Source organism: Gallus gallus, chromosome 1 (assembly GCF_016699485.2).
Source record: "Gallus gallus isolate bGalGal1 chromosome 1, bGalGal1.mat.broiler.GRCg7b, whole genome shotgun sequence".
In the NCBI taxonomy this organism is placed as follows: Eukaryota; Metazoa; Chordata; class Aves; order Galliformes; family Phasianidae; genus Gallus; species Gallus gallus.
This window is the reverse complement of record NC_052532.1, coordinates 74,894,293-74,912,227: the sequence shown is the minus strand read 5'-3', so window position 1 is coordinate 74,912,227 and position 17,935 is coordinate 74,894,293. Positions and strand designations below refer to the sequence as shown.

At 44.2% G+C, this 17,935-nt stretch overlaps 2 protein-coding genes across 12 annotated transcripts in view; one reads left to right on the top strand and one right to left on the bottom strand.

Moving 5' to 3' along the window:
• Positions 1 to 38: 38 nt before the first annotated feature.
• Positions 39 to 10,570, bottom strand: LOC107055509. 5 transcript variants are annotated; one of them, XR_001470567.4, is made up of 5 exons: positions 9,775 to 10,570; positions 9,433 to 9,551; positions 3,410 to 3,518; positions 3,081 to 3,140; positions 39 to 1,947 (listed from the first exon to the last, which is right to left on the bottom strand). XR_001470567.4 is itself a non-coding variant. In XM_046909653.1 (4 exons), the coding sequence occupies exons 1-4, from the start codon at positions 9,928 to 9,930 to the stop codon at positions 3,094 to 3,096; spliced, it is 384 nt and encodes a 127-aa protein (XP_046765609.1). In that variant the 5' UTR covers positions 9,931 to 10,037; the 3' UTR covers positions 39 to 3,093. The 5 variants fall into 5 exon arrangements, 1 of the variants encoding a protein (XP_046765609.1); XR_006933081.1 differs by having other exon boundaries at positions 39 to 1,694; XR_001470566.4 differs by having other exon boundaries at positions 39 to 3,140.
• The window catches only part of ARHGEF5 (Rho guanine nucleotide exchange factor 5), a 36,004-nt gene continuing 27,957 nt past the window's right edge, over positions 9,889 to 17,935 (top strand). For 3 of the 7 annotated variants that reach the window (XM_046909600.1, XM_046909605.1, XM_046909599.1), the window contains exons 1-2: positions 9,889 to 10,039; positions 10,201 to 10,316. In XM_046909600.1, the coding sequence (XP_046765556.1) occupies positions 9,924 to 10,039; positions 10,201 to 10,316 (232 nt within the window). In that variant the 5' untranslated portion in view covers positions 9,889 to 9,923. Of the gene's footprint in view, positions 10,040 to 10,200; positions 10,699 to 17,935 lie in introns of all 7 variants that reach the window. The other 4 variants (XM_046909608.1, XM_046909607.1, XM_046909606.1 and 1 more) reach the window with 4 other exon arrangements.

Sequence of the window (17,935 nt, the reverse complement as noted above, 5' to 3'; positions counted from 1 at the left end):
GATCGAGCTGCCAAAATTAAGGTGGCTCAGACAGACTTGGACTGGCAACAAAAGGGTGAATTATTTCTAGCTCAGTGGGCCCATGAGACCTCGGGCCATCAAGGAAGAGATGCAACATATAAGTGGGCTAGAGACTGAGGGGTGGACTTAACTATGTACGCTATAGCACAAGTTATTCATGACTGTGAAATGTGCCATTATTAAACAAGGCGAGAGGACGAAAACTCTCTGGGAGGAACAGCAATGGCCTACTGCCCCTCTGTCACGGGCATAGATTTATCTACATTGATCTAGATAACTCCGTGACAGGGGTGTGAGGCATTAAGAATCCCCTGCTGATATACAGTGTTGGACTACAGAAAGACAAAAGAATACAGTGGAGTTAGTATACTGTTTCTGTATCACAGCATCACCTTTGGTAGTTCTATTGCTGGAACTGTGATGGCCTAGAACAATATATTTACCTAGTGGGACTGAAGGACTTCTCCCCCACCCTTCCATTGAGACTGTCAAAACACTGGTCCTTGGGAGATTTGGTAATACTATGGAGCTGCACATCTTACTCCCTGCAAGGGACTGACTGCCAGGCGGAGTTTGAGGCGGATATCTGTGGCCTGGGCCAGGAATAGATCCTACAGGAGATGATGTGTGCCTGAGCTTGCTTCTACCCGTTGTTCATGGCAATTTTGAGGACAGTAGGCCACTCCTGTGAAGGTGATTTCAGAAACACGTGCTCACTTTTCTACTACTAAATGTGGGGGCTATTAAAAGATTATTATTATTATTATTTTAATTAGGGCCTTTCAGAGAGGTATCATGGACAGCCTAGATGCATTTTGGTCTTGTGCCACCATGGGTCAGAAAAGAATCTGTATTTTCAAGGACTAAAAAAGGCCACTGATATTAAGGATCAAAACTGCCTAAGAGTCGGGTTAGAGCAACTCCTGTGGAAGTCTGCAATCAGCACTGTGCTCTCAAGGTAGGTCCTATCAAGCTGTGTTATGCTGGCCAGTACTGCGCAGATTCTTAGGATAAGAATAACATATACTTTGGCCTGATTTGCTAGGTGAGTGGTGGAAGAGGCAAAGCCCAAGGGAGAATGGTTTCTCTTCTTGTTGTCAAAAATTTGCTTATAGGATTTGCTTCCTGTCCCCAACAATCCCTCTTAAGGACAGCTTCCTTAGACTAGGGCTGATTCCCTGTCCACAGACAGAGCAAGCATCTAGTTGCAGCCCCACACACCTCGTTGATTGTGAGAGGTAGATTGAGGTTTTGCAGTAGAAAAAACTTCTAGCACTAAGGTATAGGCCTTTACTAAACTTTCTTACAAAATGGATGCACGGGTTGTTGTTCACAATGAGATGTTGAGGCAGAGCTTAATATAAGCTAGAATGAGTCTGCCAGTTATTCTGTTTTTCAGAACATTCTGACCAGGTGGGTAAACACTGATACTACCTATGGAGGATAGGCAGGATAGCAAGAGCCTAGTATACACTGTGAAACTTGTGATGCAATTAAACAAGCCAAGAGGACGAAACCTCTCTGGGGGGAAGGGCAATGGCAAAAGCGTAAATATGGAGAGGTGTGGCAGGTTGATTATATCATCTTGGCACAATCTCGCAATGGTAAGCTTTATGTGCTTACCATGGTGGAAGCAACCACTGGGTGTCTTGAAACATATGCAGTACCCGATGCTTTGAAAAATGAAAAACGACAGGTGAGTGATAAACCTTATATGGAAACATACCTTAGCAACTGTGTCTAGTAGGTTGTGCGTCTGAGATGCTTAGCCAATGAGCAACAGGAGAGATGTCACATACTTAGTAGAAAGGGTATAAAATAGTGTAATTTCACTGATTAAGCTCACAATTTCTTCCTTACCACAAGGTGGCGTGCGCCCGCTAATGCAGTAACGAATAAACTTGGCCACCTCACGAAGATCTGCATCTGATCAGAAATAATTGATTTTGAGTGTTTCTCACACTGCTGGCATGAGGCAATATGACTCTTGTGCACCAAAATGAACAAGCAGCTCTTGCCCTCTTCTGGGGCTAGAATCTCAGAGGTTTTGTTTTTAAAAAGTTGAAACTATAAGAAAATGGTAGGTGTTGGCACTCTCACAGAAAGCCTTAATAGTAACCCAGTGTATCTGCAGGGCTCATGAAGGACAAATTTCCAAAGCCACTTCACCAACATACAGGAACACGTGTAAAAGTATATTTGTGTTAACATTACCTCTCCTGGCTGCAGGGAGGAGGCAACACCTTCCCAATACAGGGCAGCGTGTTATTATATACAGAAGCTGAGGGAGCACCTCAAGGATACCTCTCATGCAAGGACACTGGGGAGGAACATTTTTCAGCTTTGTCCACCTCTGCAAAAGCCGAACTTATGAAAATGTATGTGCTTATGTCATAAATAACTGCCTTGTTATGCATAATGATATGCACAACAAAACAGAACAAAACAAAAAAAAGCCAGGTGGCAGGGAGAATTTCTGTAGCTTTAAGTACCTGATACTACAGCCATTCAAGATTCTCTTAATTTAGGACAAGGATGCTAGTGTGCAGTTTTCTAATTAACTGGGAATCATCTATATACGTGCATGAGACAGATTAATTTGTTTGTGGGATGCATTTTGTGTCTATCCAACAGAGGCAAAGAAACTGAAGGGCTGGTCTGAGTCATAAGCAGCACTGACCTATACCACAGGAAACAATACTTAGATGGACAACATCACAAGTGGATCTTAGGTAGGAAGCAGCACTGCTGGGAGTAGCAGGAATATGCAGGATGGGACTAAGGCAGCACAGGGGAAGGAGTCTGGATGTCATCCTCCTCCCCTGGCTGCACATGCTAAGGTGCTGCAGCTGCCTGCCTGGGTGTATGTGCAATTCTTTCTGCACCCAGCTGCTACACAGCAATAGGATTGAACCACAGGGCTATTTAGTAAGCTTCTCAATTGCAGCCTGCTTCTCCTTTCAGTTTTGCTTTCTATGCGGGATTTCGCTGAGGTCCTACTGCCTGAACAGCTTTGGCTAGCACAAAACAACCTGCAGCATTGTGCCTTTGTATCTCACCTTTCACTTGCAGTCATTTATTTCTAGGGCTCGCAATGAACCTCAGGATATCTGGCCTACCTGAAAAAGAGAGCAGGAGATAGAACTTTCCTGGTTGTTCTGGCAGAAAATGATTTGTTGTCAGCATCCCTTTTAGAGATGACTTGAAGTGTCATAGACAAGCACCCAACAGTTTATTGCTCCAAACACCCACGTATATGAAAAAGTTCAGAGGAAGACTGAGGAAGTTCAGGCACCTGTCTGCATAGCTGCCACCCTAGCTGTTCTCCTGTCACTACATTGGCAGAGTGGCAGAACACAACGTAGCAAACCCCAGTTTTCCAGCTTACCAATAGGCCTGCTAGCAAAAATGTCCCTCTCCATCCCAGGAGGCCAAGTTTGGAGGTCCCTCATCCAGCTGGTCTGCAGGAAGAACTTTCTTCTTAAACTTGAAGAGCCCTGTGGAAGTAACAAGAGGTAACAGCAGCTAACAGTTATTGAATGTATGAAGCCAGACGGATTGAGTTCTGGATGGGGCCCCAAAAAATAAAGAGCACGTAAGAGCAAAGATGTTAGTAAATTAGCCTCCAGTTCAAGAGAGGCAACATTCAGGATGGGGCTCTTAAGAACAGGATCACAGTCAGACTGCTGCAGAGACCTTGGCACAGCTTCACTGCCTGGACCAGACTTTACACGATCCTTAGGATTCTTTCCCATAAACGCGTTACCTGTGCTGCTGCACACACTGTGTGTAGCCCACACTGTTCTCAGCAGTGCTGCCACAGATACTTGAAGGCTGTATCTAAAATCACCAAAGGATTTGGGGAAGAAAATAGCTTTCTGCATTCCTCTTGCAATTCAGGATCACAAATGCAGAAATTCAGAATGCTGCACAAAACAGAGCTTCACCATTGGCCTGGGAACTGCATTGTAGGATTTCAGTCTGTAAGAGACACTTTCTAGAAGCAAGTAATATCTAGTGTCTATTGCATCTAACATGCCAGTGGGGAGAAAGATTTCCTCAAAACTGTAACTAAGCTAGAAATTCCCTACCTGATTTGGCAGAAAGGAAGAGTTATTTAGAAATATTTGCATAACTAGCTTTTGGTAAGCTTTTTTGAAACTGTTTTACATTATTCATAGATAATGTGACCAATGCTATGAACTCTGGATTCCCAGAAATTAACACATTTGATGATGGAGTAGAGGTAAGCCTAGAAAAAGGTTTCTTATCTTTCTCCTCATCTGACATCTCATTCCCAAATACAGTTATTTTGTCTCCATAATGTCTTTCTGTACTTTTGCAGCCATATTAGTAACATATGGCACTGCTTTCAAGTTGGTTTTGCTTTTAGGATCCTTGTTTAGAGATACTACCTTATATTACTTTACATTTGTGGACCCTTTTTAGGTAGCCCATGGACCTCCTGATAAGCGTAGACAACAGCTGAGAAATGACTGCAGTAATCTTACTCAGTGAAAGGCGCCTATTCTGATATTGTGTGAATAGTGTGAAATGCAGGAAATGCCACCTTTTCCTTGTGCTAGTTGAAGGTCCCAAGCTTACATTATTTAGCTGTGGAGACACTTCCATATAGGTCTCCATACATTAGTCAGGTAGGAATGGGGCTTGAAAAGCAACACTCAACACAAAGGAATGAGATGCCATTGCACAAGGTATATCAAATGTAATTTTTGCAGTTTTGGCTGAGGAAAATCTTCCTACAGATTTAAAAACTCACTACTATCTCACTGGAAATGCAGTCACTAAGTGACCAAATATTATTGGAGAGCAGGAAACATTGCTTTGACTACAGTACGTACTACCAAAAGCTGGATAATTGCTTCAGAGAATATATCCCATATAGGTATAGTTTCTTTCTTCCCAGTATTTACCCAAAGGAACTTCTTGCTTATTAAAGCATATTCTTGAATAAAAAGCATAATCTTGAATAAAAAGACATTTAACTGAATTAGAATAAGCTTTAAGCTATTGCTTTCTGTCATTTAAAACAATATATAAGAAAACAAAATGTGAAATTTTGGGTATCATTTTGCTCATCTCTTCAGGGAGTCAGTCAACAAAACCCCCTGGGAATCTCTCCTCAAGGACAAGGGAGTGGAGCAGAGCTGGCAGATCTTTAAGAAAGCTTTCCTTAGAGCACAAGAGCTCTCTATCCCTAGGCGTAGGAAATCAGAAAAGGAAGGCAAGAGGCTGGCATGGCTGAACTGAGACCTGCTGGTCAAACTAGAGAGCAAGAAAAAAATGCACAGGCAGTGTAAGCAGGGACAAGTAACCTGGGAAGAGTACAGGGATGCTGCTAGGCTGTGCAGAGATGTAGTCAGGAAGGCCAAAGCCCAGCTGGAACTGGACTTGGCAAGGGGTGCAAAGAAGAATAAGAAAGACTTCTACAGGTACATCAGTCTAAGAGGGTGTATCCTCACTAGTGAGCAATACAGGCAAGCTAGTAACAATAAAAAAGGAAAAGGCTGAGGCACTTAGATTCACAACTGCCTGTGGAACCTGAACAACTGTAAGTCCATGGGTCACAATGAGATGCACCCCAGAGTTCTTGATGGAATGTAGCCTCTAAGCCACTCTTGATATTTGAAAAGTCGTGGTGGTCAGGTGAAGTCCCTGGTGACTGGAAAAAGGCAACATCACATCCATTTTTAAGAAGAGAAGAAAGAATGACTCAGGGAACTACCAACTGTATCACAGTTCCCTGGCACAGCATCACCTCTGTGCCAGGGAAGACCATGGAGCAGATCCTCCTGGAAGCCATGCTAAGGCACGTGGAAGAGAGGGAGGTGATATGGGATAACCAGCGTGGCTTCACCAAGGGCAGGTCCTGCCTGACCAACCTAATGGCCATTTTTCATGGTGTCACTCTCTCGGTGGACAAGGGAAAAGGCACTGATGTCATCTGTCTGGACTTCAGTAAGGCCTTTGATGTGGTCCCCCATCATTCTCTCCAAATTTCAAAGATACAGATTTGACGAATGGACCTTTTGATGGATGAGCAACTGGTTGCAAGATCACACTCAGAGAGTGGTGGTCAATGGCTCGATGTCCAGATGAAGGTCGGTGACAAGTGGTGTCCCTCAGAGGTCTGTATAGGAACAGGTGCTGTTTAATGTCTTCATCAGTGACTCAACAGTGGGATTGAGTACTCCCTCAGCAAGATTCAGGATGACATCAGGTTGTGTGATGAGGTCAACATACCCGAGGGATGGGATGTCATGCAGAAAAATCCAGACAGGCTTGAGCAGTGGGTCCAGGTGAACCTCATGAGGTAATCCTCACTATCAATACAAGCTGGGGTATAAAAGAATAGAGCACAGCTCTGCTGAAAAGGACTTGGGGTTACCAGTGGATGACAAGCTGGACATGAACCAGCAATGTGCCCTAGAAGCCCAGTTAAAGCCAACCATATCCTGGGCTGCATCAAAAGAAGTGTGGTCAGTAGGTCACGGGAGGTAATCCTGCCCTTCTCCTCTGCACTGGTGAGAATACACCTGGAGTACTGTGTCCCGATGTGGAGTCCTCAGTACAGGAGAGACACTGACCTGTTGAAGTGTGTCCAGAGGAGGGCCGCAAGAACCATCCAAGGGATGGAACACCTCCCCTACAAGGACAGGCTGAAAGAGTTGGGGCTGTTCAACCTGGAGAAGAGAAGGCTCTGGGGAGACTTGATAGCAGCTTTTCAGTACCTAAAGGCGGCTACAAGGAAGAAGGGTCTACTGTGATATGACAAGGGGAAATTGTTTCTAACTAAAAAGAAGAGAGATTTTGATTGGATGTAAGGAAGAAGTTTTTGAAAACAAGGGTGGGGAGGAACTGGAGTGGGTTGCACAGAGGTGTGGATGCCCGGTCTTATTGATATTCAAGGTCAGACTGGACCATGCTCTGAGCAATCTAATCTATCTGTTTAGATGTCCCTGTTCATTGCAGGGGAATGTGATTAGGTGATCTAAAAGGGTCCTTTCCAACTCTAACAATTCTATAATTCTGTATGAAATCAAAGTAGGAGATGTGTTGCTGATTCTACTTTCTTCTTTCACTATTTTTTTCTACCTGCTGCTATGAACAGTTCACACAGGCTTGCCATGCTTTCTGCTCAGCTGGCAATATTTGCATCCTCAGCAAAGTAACGGATGATTCCATTTTGCCTGCTTTTGGTACTGGTGGCTGGCCATTCCTAGCTTCAATGCAAGAAAAATCAGAATAGGAAAAGGAAGCCAGAAATCACACATGTAAAGCAAAAACCCTCCTGAAGCCCTGGTATGAACAGTGACACCTGTCTGGATTGCACTGCAAAAGCTGCAGCTGTGACTGCTCCTGGGAAAATCTCTTTAGCTACCACGGGGCCCCAGTCCATTTGCACAAAGCCAGAACCATGTTTGTGCCTTTTAAAGCAGGCAGTAGCTTATAACAAACTGCAGCTCAAATCTGCATTTCTGAAAGATGGCTTACATACTGAAACAGTTTAATATTTCATTACCTTCTTTCTGCCTTGCCACAGTGAATCCAAAGAGATGACTATAGGAATCTAGATATAAGTCCTGACAATATTGCTAAGGCTGTATTCAAGATAATAACAAAAGGGCTGAACGGACTGTGCAATCCCGACAATGTATTCTCTTTTACTCAAGTACTTGCTCTAGCTGAGTAAGGTGCTGACACCTACAAACCCAAAAAAAGCACAGAACCTGTAGCACCGCTAACACTGACTCTTAGCTTTCCTCACAGAGTCCATAAGCTACTGGCCAAAAACGTTGAGACATTGTAGCTCATCCTGCTCAAGAAGATGAGGAGCAGAACTCCCAGCATGGGACTGGACCTCTCCTGCTCATAATGTGGTGCTCCAGATGTACAGATTTCTAAACAAACAAAACCATTTGTACCACAAGGGTGGTTAAACTGGCACAGGTTGCCCAGAGAAGTCATGGAGTCTCTGCTCTTGGAGGTGTTTAAAGCCATCTTTTCTGATCATAATCCTGGGCAGCCTGCTCCAGCTGATCCTGATCTGAGGGGGGAGCCTGAGCTGGTTAAATCTTCAGAGGTGCCTTCCAATTCCATTGATTCTGAGCCTGTAGCATACTTATTCTTCACTGACCTTTCCTTTGTGCTACCGATGGAAGAAGTGCCACAATTGCATTTCAGGAATTTTCATGCAAACATACAGAAGTTAGGAGCCCAGCTGCCATTAAGTTACAGAAGGAGAGCTGGCTCACATTAGGACGTAGATACTGTGATACCAAGAGCTGCATGTAATTATTTTTAGGCATTTCTTCACCCTAGGTAATCCACGAAGAAAACTTAGACACTCAAATTGCCCGTGCAATAGGTAGGGAAAGCAAGGTACCTCAGGATGTGATTCACAAAAGCAAATAAGAAAACCACCTCTAGAGCCATGGAACAGATACGGATATGGAACAGAAGTATCAACTGCAGAAGCTGTTCCACTACCAAGAAATTATTCATCCACACAACTGAAAGATAGCAGTACCAATCACAGGTAGGATTATCACAGGCTGGGTAGGGCTTTTAGCTGGCCACTTCTGAAAGGAGTTTTCCTGCCAGAGAGATCCTGCAGGGAAGGGAGAGATGAGGAATACTCGGGCGTGGGTTACTGGGTTTCTCAAGTGGTTTGATCAAACTTCTCCTCTGTTGCTCCACAGTGTCCTGGTGGATACACAGCAGCAAGCCTCATGAAATGATTAGGAAAAAAGATTCAGGGGAGGGACGGTACTGGTACTGAATATCAGTTCAAGGAGACTGCAAATTTATTACAGGTAACTCCTTCTTCACTCACCTGTATAGCAAAATTCATTAAAGTTTTGGATAGTAGTCATACTCCTCTTTTCTCTACCAGCCTCTATCCCACTCTGCCAAGTCAGGGAAACTTCCCTACAGTCTGTCCCTATGGCTACAGTCAAACTGGTAGATAACAACAGAACTTATCTCACTAGGAACTGATACGCTGTCCCCTTCCAGTGCACAGTTGAACACGACAACCAAGTAACCATAGAAAGCTTTTATGCAGCTAGGTTTCCTTGAGATATTTATCTGTGTACCTAGAAGGACAGGATGCCTGAGAATGGTGGGTTTGGATTCAGACTTCTGGTAGAAATTAAGTTTTTCAACTCAAATTCTGCTCATTTTCATCTTTAGTAAGCTGTTTAATTCAGTTGCCCCTATTTGACAATCCAGGAACATTATGCTAGGACTCTGAGGTCTGCTGCAGGGGTGGAGCTGTGATCTATGCTGTGAGGACAACTCTTCTAGCACCTGGTGCTTTCCCTTAAAATCCTGGCTATTTGTTGGGAGAGGAGAGGAGAGTTCACATGTGCAAAAATAACGACTTACCTTAAGCAGCAGGAAGAGAGACTCGGGTAATGAAGAAGGTTGTGAAAAAAGGAAGTGCCACAGCTTGTCTTTCTGGAACCAGAGACGACAGGGGGCAAGTACGCTGGCTCTGCTGTTGCCTTCAAGATTGGGGAAAACAAACAAACAAACAAACAAAAAAAAAAAAAAACACCCCCCCCCCCCCCCCCCCAAAAAAAAAAACAAAAAAAAAAAAAAACAAAAAAAAAAAACAGCGTTAAGCACGTTTTCCACCCTGAGTTACACAGAGGAACATTCCTCGTCGTGCTCCGACCACCGCGCAGCCAGTTCCAACACCGAGATGACTCCAGTGTACGAGCTCACCAGGAAGAGGACGAGGACGACCCTCCTCACGCCCAGCCCCACACTCGCCAGCGGGGGTGCGAGCCCCGTTGTCAGCCCCGCACGCCAATCAGGGCGGCCCGCCTGCCTTCCTGTAGGTGTGCCCGGCTCACCTGGGAGCCGCGGTGCTGATGACATACCTGCAGCCCCGGGGGAAGCACAGAGATAGTCTGCTGTCGCCCAGGGCAGGGGGGCTACAGCCGGAACGGCGCCGGGGGCAGCACTGGCCCCGACCCGGCCGCCGCAGGTAAGGGCACTGTGGGAGTGGTGTTGCCGTTTGCCTGGAGAGGCGCGGGCCTGGCGCCCGGTCCCGCACGGGCCGGGCTGAGGCCGGGCTGGAGGGGCGCTCTTCCCGGGGCCGGTGCGGCAGGGAGAGAGGACGGCCGAAAGGGCGGCCTGCCGTTTCAGGATCCGATGGGGAGGAGGAGTAGGAAGGATCTCGGGAGAAGGAACTCGCCCTTATCCTGCGGTGGGACGACGGGCCTGCTGCGCTCGACTGGGACGCGGGGCTCGGCCCGATGCGCGTAGGTGTGGGTGAGCGTGTGGGGAATTGCTGTTCGGGGAAGCCCCGCGGAGCCAGGTGCGGGGACATCCGCTCCGGTGTCCACAGGGAGGAGGAGAAAGGAGCTTGTATCCTTGGGAGGCCCCTAGCAGCCTTTTCTTGATGTTCCTGTCCTTCACAGGTAGAGATAGAAATGTGGGCCCGGCCCCGGCAGCCGTAGCACTTTTCTACATCGCTGCTGTGCCTCCCTCATGGGAGTCAGGTCTTGCGCTGGTCACTGGACTGTGGACTTCAGAGGCCCTAGTGTCTCAGGGCTGCATTTGAACTCTGGACACCTTGTTTTTCTCTCTGCTTTGCTCATTGGTGTCTTGTGACTTTTATGGCCTGTCATGGAGGAACGGAAGGTGAGACACGCTTGCTGCACATTTCCCTTCCCACCACCTGGAGCTTACCTCAGAGCCGTGGTTGCACCCTTGGTGCTCCAAGAAAGTTGCCTGACCTTTCAAGCTCCTGCAGTTCTTGCCTGGTCTGCACAGCACCCTTGTTATCCTTATGCTTTGTGCTTTAACTTATTTTCAGAAGTTGGATGGATCAAATCTGGCAGACAATGCAGGGGCAGGGGAGCACCTTTGCCAAGGGATTACTGGATATGGATGCTGTTGCCTTGTCCTTGCCCCTCACTTGCTGACCAAACCACATCCGTAACATGCTACTGAAGTTTTGGGACAGCATTCACTGATGTTTTAGAATTTCTTGGAATCTAAAAGGCTTATTGGAGGTAGCTTGTATAAGGGCAAAGTCTTCTTAAAAGGTTGCATGGGTGGGAGGTGGCTTGTTTTGGAGTGATAATGTATGAGTGACCTGGGTTTCAGAAATGCAACTGAACTGGGTGAGGAGAAGGCACTGAAAATATGATTTGAAGTTGTTCTAAATTTGAATTATTCTTAAGTCTCAGTTGTTAAGGTTTGGCTTCAATGCAGAATCTCATTTTGCCGGCTCATGGCTGATGAAGTATTTGTAGTGCTATCCATGCAGTAGCTTGGTGGTCTTGATAAATCCGTGTGGGAAGGGGGATCATATGCTTTAATCACTGCTGACAGCATGGAACTAGAACTAAGACTGGTGCTCCTGCTGACGCCCTGTCATCTTACTGTCTGAAACAGTGAGACCTGGGTACCTCCTCTGAGGAACTCCTCTGAGAGTTTTGCTGGTTATAGCTTCTTCCCTGAGCCTTGTTTTATTTCATCGTGTTAAACTTAGGTGTTCTTGCTCTTGTTCCTTGAGCCTTCTTCTTTCCTGTGGATCACTTTTTTTTTTTTTTTTTCCCCAAGCACCTTCTAGATGTAAAGAACAAAATTTTGCTAAGGCTTTTATTTATTTACTTAGTTTATATCTTTGCTCCAACTGAAAATTAGCCCACATCCTTGGGGAAAAAAAAAAAAAAAAAAAAGTCTCCATGGCCAGACAGTATGTTTACCTGAGGCCTTCTGAATGTAAGCAGCTCTTTTTCTTCATTTCTGCATCCGTGGCTGCTGCATTTGGGCTCATTCTCATTTGCTGTAGCCAAAGGTTTTGCCACCCTGCTATTATCATCCTATTATAGCATTACACTGGGTCATGCTGAGGTGCCTGGGAGGATTCACAATCTTAGTGGTCCCTTGCATGTGTGGGCAGGGCACAGTCTTGCTGATGAGATTAAGCTTTGTACAGTGTGACTGAAGAGGGGAGGATGAATGCTACTTCATTGATTTATCCAATGGTAGTTTGAGGTTTCAAAATATTCCCGTCTAAAAGGAAGGATCAGCGTTACAGGATTTCTTCATATTAGAAAATGGGATTCAGGTTGCTTCCCCGTGGCAGATGAAATGGGGAGTTGGAAGCATCTCTGTGTGCTCCAGGTGACTGGTTCCATCACCGAAGAAATTGATATGCTAAATTGAAGAGCATACTACACAAATCCTGCTTCCCCTAAATAAAGTGTCCTCAAAATATGGTGTGTATGGGATGAAGGGAGGAAATAACCAGTGGAGATGTATAGTCACAGAGGAAAGCTACTAAATGGCGTGTGAAATTTGCTTCAGTTCAGACCAGGAAGTGTGTCTGCCTGAGGGAGCAGAAGGTCAGGTACAGTTCTTTTGGATTGCGGGAGCCCTATGCATGTGGCACAAGGGTTCAGTGCAGTGACCTGTTGGACATGATCATTGTTTGCAGCTGCTGCAAGGTGGCTGCAATGGCTACATTTACATATTCACTTAATGATAGAAATAGGTACATAAACCACTGTTGAACTAATGCACAAAAAGCAATGGGAGCAGGAGTAACAAGAAGAAGATTCTTTGCCCTCAGATGTTGCTGAGCAGCTACAAGAAGTCAGAGGATGCAAGCCCTGTGTATGTACCCTTTATGTTCACAAAATTTACAGGTCTGTTAATCAAAACTGCTTGCAAATACTCTTTGAATAGCCTAAGTCTTAACTAGAACTCTACTTTGTTACAGATTTGTGTCCTATGAGGAGGTGCTAGTGGAAAATTAAGTGTATGCTAGCAAGAGCATGTCTTTTCTGGCATTCTTCATTTCATAGCAGAAGGAAAGGTACCACAGCCTTACTGTTGCCTAGCAAAGCACTCATGTTGTAGCTGTGTCTTTAGAGGATCTGGGCTATAAGCATGATTATTTCAATATAGATTAAGCCTGAGCTGCTGTTAAGACATACAAATTGTACTGTAGGTATTCCATAGTACAAGTGTAACTAGCCCTGTGAAATATAATCTAACTGCAACATCTGAGTCAGCCTTCCTTCTAAAGTGCTCAGAGATTCCTATTCACGTTTACAGGTAAGGCCAGGTTGCATGGCAGAAAAGATGAGAAGGTGCAGTGTACATGTTTCCCTTCTAGATTTATACAAGAACAGATGTTTCAGGTATACTGCCAGCCTTATAGGATGGGGTCGGTGTCTCACTACACAATATTTAGGACAACAAGGGTTAGATCACAGAATCATAGAATTGTAGGTCCTGATGATTAATATTCTGCGTGGCTCAGATAAATCTTGCCACTGTCTGTTGCCTTTCTGTATCTGTTTCTGTAACTTGCTTTGCACTGTCACTCTTCCTCATCTGTGGGTGCTGCTGGGAAGAGGGAATGTTCTCTCAGTGTATCTGGAAAAGGGACTGAAAAGGAAACTATAAGATATTTCCAAAGTCACAGAGTCAGTGCTGCCTTCTGCTGTCTTGCTACAGAGCTCATTTCAGCCTGTGTTCTGTGCCATCAGGGAAGGCAGCCTTCCTCTGGAGTTCATGTGGCCCACCATATCACCTTGCACAGTGAGTAAAACAAGCTGTTTCCTTCCAGACAGGTGCAGAGGAAGGTGCATGAGCAGCTTGGACTGCACTGGAGCAACAATCATGCATTTAACTGAAAGAGCAAGGGCAGGCATGCCAGTTATGTCACCAGGTGGTGTGCTGTGACCAGTCACATGGCAGGGCAATAAGAACCCACATGAAATTTTGTCTCCATATATAGAAAAATAATAGTATCTGTATTATCAGGCATATTGGAGCTCTTTACCTCAATTCTAAATGCAGCTTCAAGCTTACCTATTGGCTGCTGAGTGTATAGTAAGAGAGATATTAAAGGAATAAGAGTAGGCATTGGAGTGGAAAATGGAACAACTCTAGCTCTTTGATAGTCACAACAAAATGGCTTTAAAGAAAAAAGTATAATAAGAAAATATGGGGTTTGATGGACCCTACATGCAATGAAAAAAAAAAACACCTGAAAATCAAGAATTTCAGCTTCAGCAGAGCAGGATGAAATCAAATCTGCCCTGAGATATTTTTTGTGTTTTATGTTTTACTAGCACGTTCCCTTTGGTAAGTTAATTTAAAATTCAGCATTGTACAAATTTTGATTGTGACAATGGAAAACAGTATAGTGCATTTGGATTTTTTTTCATTATTATTCACAGAATTGCAGTGTTGCAGGGGTTGGGAGGGACCTCAAGAAATCATTGAGTCCTCCCGCCTGCTAAAGCAGGTTCTCTACAATAGGTCTCACGTCCAGACGGATCTTGAATCTCCATAGAAGGAGACTCCACAACCACTCTGGGCAACCTGTTCCAGTGCTCTGCCACGCTTACCATAAAAATGTTGTGCATGTTTTTATGGGACTTCCAATGTTCAAGCTTTAGAGCATGGCTCCTTGTCCCATTGCTACACACCAATGAGAAGAGCCTGGCCTCATCCATTTGTCGCCAACCTCCCTTGAGATATTTGAAAACATTTATCATGTCCCTCCTCAGTCGTCTTTTCCCCATGCAGAACAGACCCAGGTTACTCAGCCTTTCCTCATAAGGGAGATGCTCCAGGCCTTCTAGTACTGAAAATAAGGCTGAATTTCTCCAATTTGGAAGCACGGTGTTATGATACATAACTCTCCAATGTATATTATTACTTCAGTAATATATTGTCTTTAAATAGTTGTCTGGGGACCTGGTAGAACTGCAGTTTTGTGCTGAAGTGATGCAGTAATCCTGAGCCAAGAGTTCAAGACCAGGCTCCTGAAATTAAATACCTGGATCCATTCAGAAACAACTAGATATACTCAGTCTTCCTGAACAATTCCAATGTAACTAAAATGTTACTGATTTGTGTCTGTGGGCTTCTTAAAGCCATAGGTTCAGAATTATAGATTATTTGAGAATAATAGTGGAGGGGGGAGTGTTGGAATTTGGTAGTTTTGTTTTGTTTTTGACAAAATAAACCCTTTAACTGTCTTGATTGTAGGAAAGGTTTGAAGTGGGACAGAAGTGTGACATGGCTCCTGCAGCAGAAGACATTTAAAAAGTAATCCCAAACTTCCTTTGTCTCAAACAAGAGATTTAAGAAGAAATTGCATAGGAGAGACCTGACCTATACACCTAAGTTCAAGTTTATTTGTGAGGAGTTGGTTTTCAAGAATGGTTTGGTGGAGATGCTTGTTTTGTGCCTAGAGATGCCAGGAAATATCTGATGCTGAAATATCTGTATGTCTTGAGCTCATAAAATTGTTGGAGTTGCAAAAGGGGGCTTTTCTGAATGTGGACAGAGTGAAAAATAGGCTGCTGACTTCTGTGAAGTTATGGGGCATGTACTTTCATCAACTGGACAGTAAGATCACTAGAATGTAAGCATGATACAAGAGTAAAAATGATCCGGAATGTGTTGAAACAATTATGAACACCACATTGTATGAAAAACATATCTGTTGTTTGTGCTAAGCATCTACAATACAAAAATAAAATACCTTAGGAACACCTTTTATATCATGAAGAATTTGGAGGCTATAGACAAAGTGAGGGATCTGAATGAACAGTTAATACTTTTTCTGTTGGTGAAGGGATGGCTTAAATAAGACTTTACCTATAGTTGCAGTCTGTTACAGAGTTTAAAACAGAGCTTTGCATGTTGATTGCACTGAGTGGGCACTGGCTTACTAATCCTGAGGGCACATCTGTGAGGTAGGAGAGGTTGTGGTTCGCTCAGCTGGGCAGGAGCTGTTAATCGAAGAGCCAGAACTGGGAATTCTGTTGGGGAGGGTTTGAGGGTGAAGATGCGGTTATCAGTTGCCTTGAAAAACCACTGATCATCCAAGCCATTTGTAGATTTTTTTTTTTTAATTATTATTATCAAATGATAACAGTGAGTAATTGAAGGAATGAAAGCTCCTACTATCCTAAAGTGCACAGTTCCATTTCCTGTTATGTTACTGATGTCACCCTTTGTGGACCCATCAACTTGAAATTTGTGGGTGACCATAACTGTTTAAATGTTCACAAGCTGTAGCTGTAGATAGAAGCATGACTTGATACAACAGTCGTATTAGTGCATCTTTGTCACCTTTTATTAGGATAAATGCTATCAGGGCAGGAGTACATAAACATTTGCAGTGCAGGGTATTTTTCCACTTGAAACAGAAGCAGTAATACTGCTAATTCCTGCTGTGAGTGTAGCTGTGATTGTTCTTTCTCTACTGTGATTTCCTTGAGGGGCAGGTCTAGAATAACCCACTGGAACTCCTGTGTGTGCCAAGGGTGACAGAAGTGGTGTGTTACCTCATGATGTGTCACTGTGATTTTTCTCACTAGCATACTGAAATAATGAGCTTGTACTGTCCTTCAGTCCTGCAGCAGGCACTCGTAGCCAGATAGAATGTGAATCTGATACTGAGCAAAGACAAAGACCTGTGAAACAGTGGCTGAATGTGGGTTGTTAAACTGTCCTGCCCTGTGGCTGTGAGGGTGAGACCTCACTTGCTGCAGTGTTAGCTCCCATCATCATGTGTGCTTTGGAGAGCAGGTGATGTTCAGAAGTTGCTTGCTTCTTGCTGCTACCTGACCACCGATATGCTGTGACTCATGGGAGGTGCAGGGTTCATTAGTTGTCAGCAATGATTTGTTCTTTGAGCCAGGTTCACCAAGACTGGCAGAGGAAAGACAGAAGACCCGTTCTCGATATGGGAGTACATTTGGGAAGAGAGATTTTACTTCCCTTGCTTTCTGTCATGGTCTATGGACTACTCTAGCCCTTTCTTTTGTACCATCCTGATCCTTCTCCCATCAGACACCCCCTGTAGCTCTTGGCTTTCCCAAGACAGAATTGCTGTACCTGAATGCATGCTGTGCTGTTGCCTGCAGTGACTGCTAAGTGCAACAAAGTGGTTTGCAGTATGTCAAGTCTCGTAATCTGGTGTAGGTGAGTCTGATGAGCGGTGTCAGGAGTTAGGTCAGAAAGCTATCTGAAGCTTAACTCTGCTGAACCCCATTGAATCTGGGAGAGAGAAGATATTTGTTTATTTGTGCCCCACTGGTCAAAGTTTTTACAGGTAATGGGAAAGAGTGAGCTGTGTCTTGGATTTCATTACCTACTGCCTGTAACTTCCCAAGGGAAGTTACTTATTCATGCTAAAGTATGCACAATCCCAATTAGAATATAGTATGCATGCTTGCATAGGTTGGTGGATCCAAATATGTCAAGGACTTTGCATTCCTTAGCTTGACATTATTGTGTGATAGTGTCATAAAAGAGGTAGAGGAAATAATATAAACTTTCTATTACACAATTAGTCGTGAGGGCTGTTAGGAGACAAATTGTCTCCTGTTCCAGTTTCTCAGTAGCATACTGAAATTGTAAGCTTGGGGTGAATTAGGGGAAAAAAGTACTGACTTATCTGTACTTCTTTTTGGAGGGGTGTGGTCTGGGAGGAGAAAGAGAGGCAATTCTGTGTGCTGTAGGGCTGAGGATAGAGAGGCTATAGGCCAGTCAAGAGTTGGAGCTATTTTCTTCAAAGGCTGCCAAAGGGCAGTCTCAGGATTTAAATTGTTTAGTTGAAGAGCTCTGGAGCTGTAAAACAATACTATTTTAAGAGATCTTGGAGGATGATGATGTGAAGCAGACTGCCTCCTCATTCATATGCAAGACAATGAAAATAGATGGAGGAAGGATTAAAATGTCTGTAATTGTTCCTTATACGTTTAAACTTATGTAATTATTAATGTAGGAAAAAATACTGTAATTAGTTAAAGATAGAAAAGCTAGCAATATTTCTAAGCTGGTATACATTCTGTGCATTTAAATAGTACAATCTAATTCTATCCTTTTTTCC

Bases quoted from the DNA above. Each gene is read 5' to 3' on its own strand.
- LOC107055509 (XM_046909653.1), bottom strand. From the start codon at position 9,930: ATGTCATCAGCACCGCGGCTCCCAGGTGAGCCGGGCACACCTACAGGA. The intron at 3,519-9,432 runs GTAAGTCGTTAT...TTACTTCCACAG, and splicing joins CTCTCTTCCTGCTGCTTAAG to GGCTCTTCAAGTTTAAGAAG. The intron at 3,141-3,409 runs GTAAGCTGGAAA...TCTCTTTTTCAG, and splicing joins TTTTGCTAGCAGGCCTATTG to GTAGGCCAGATATCCTGAGG.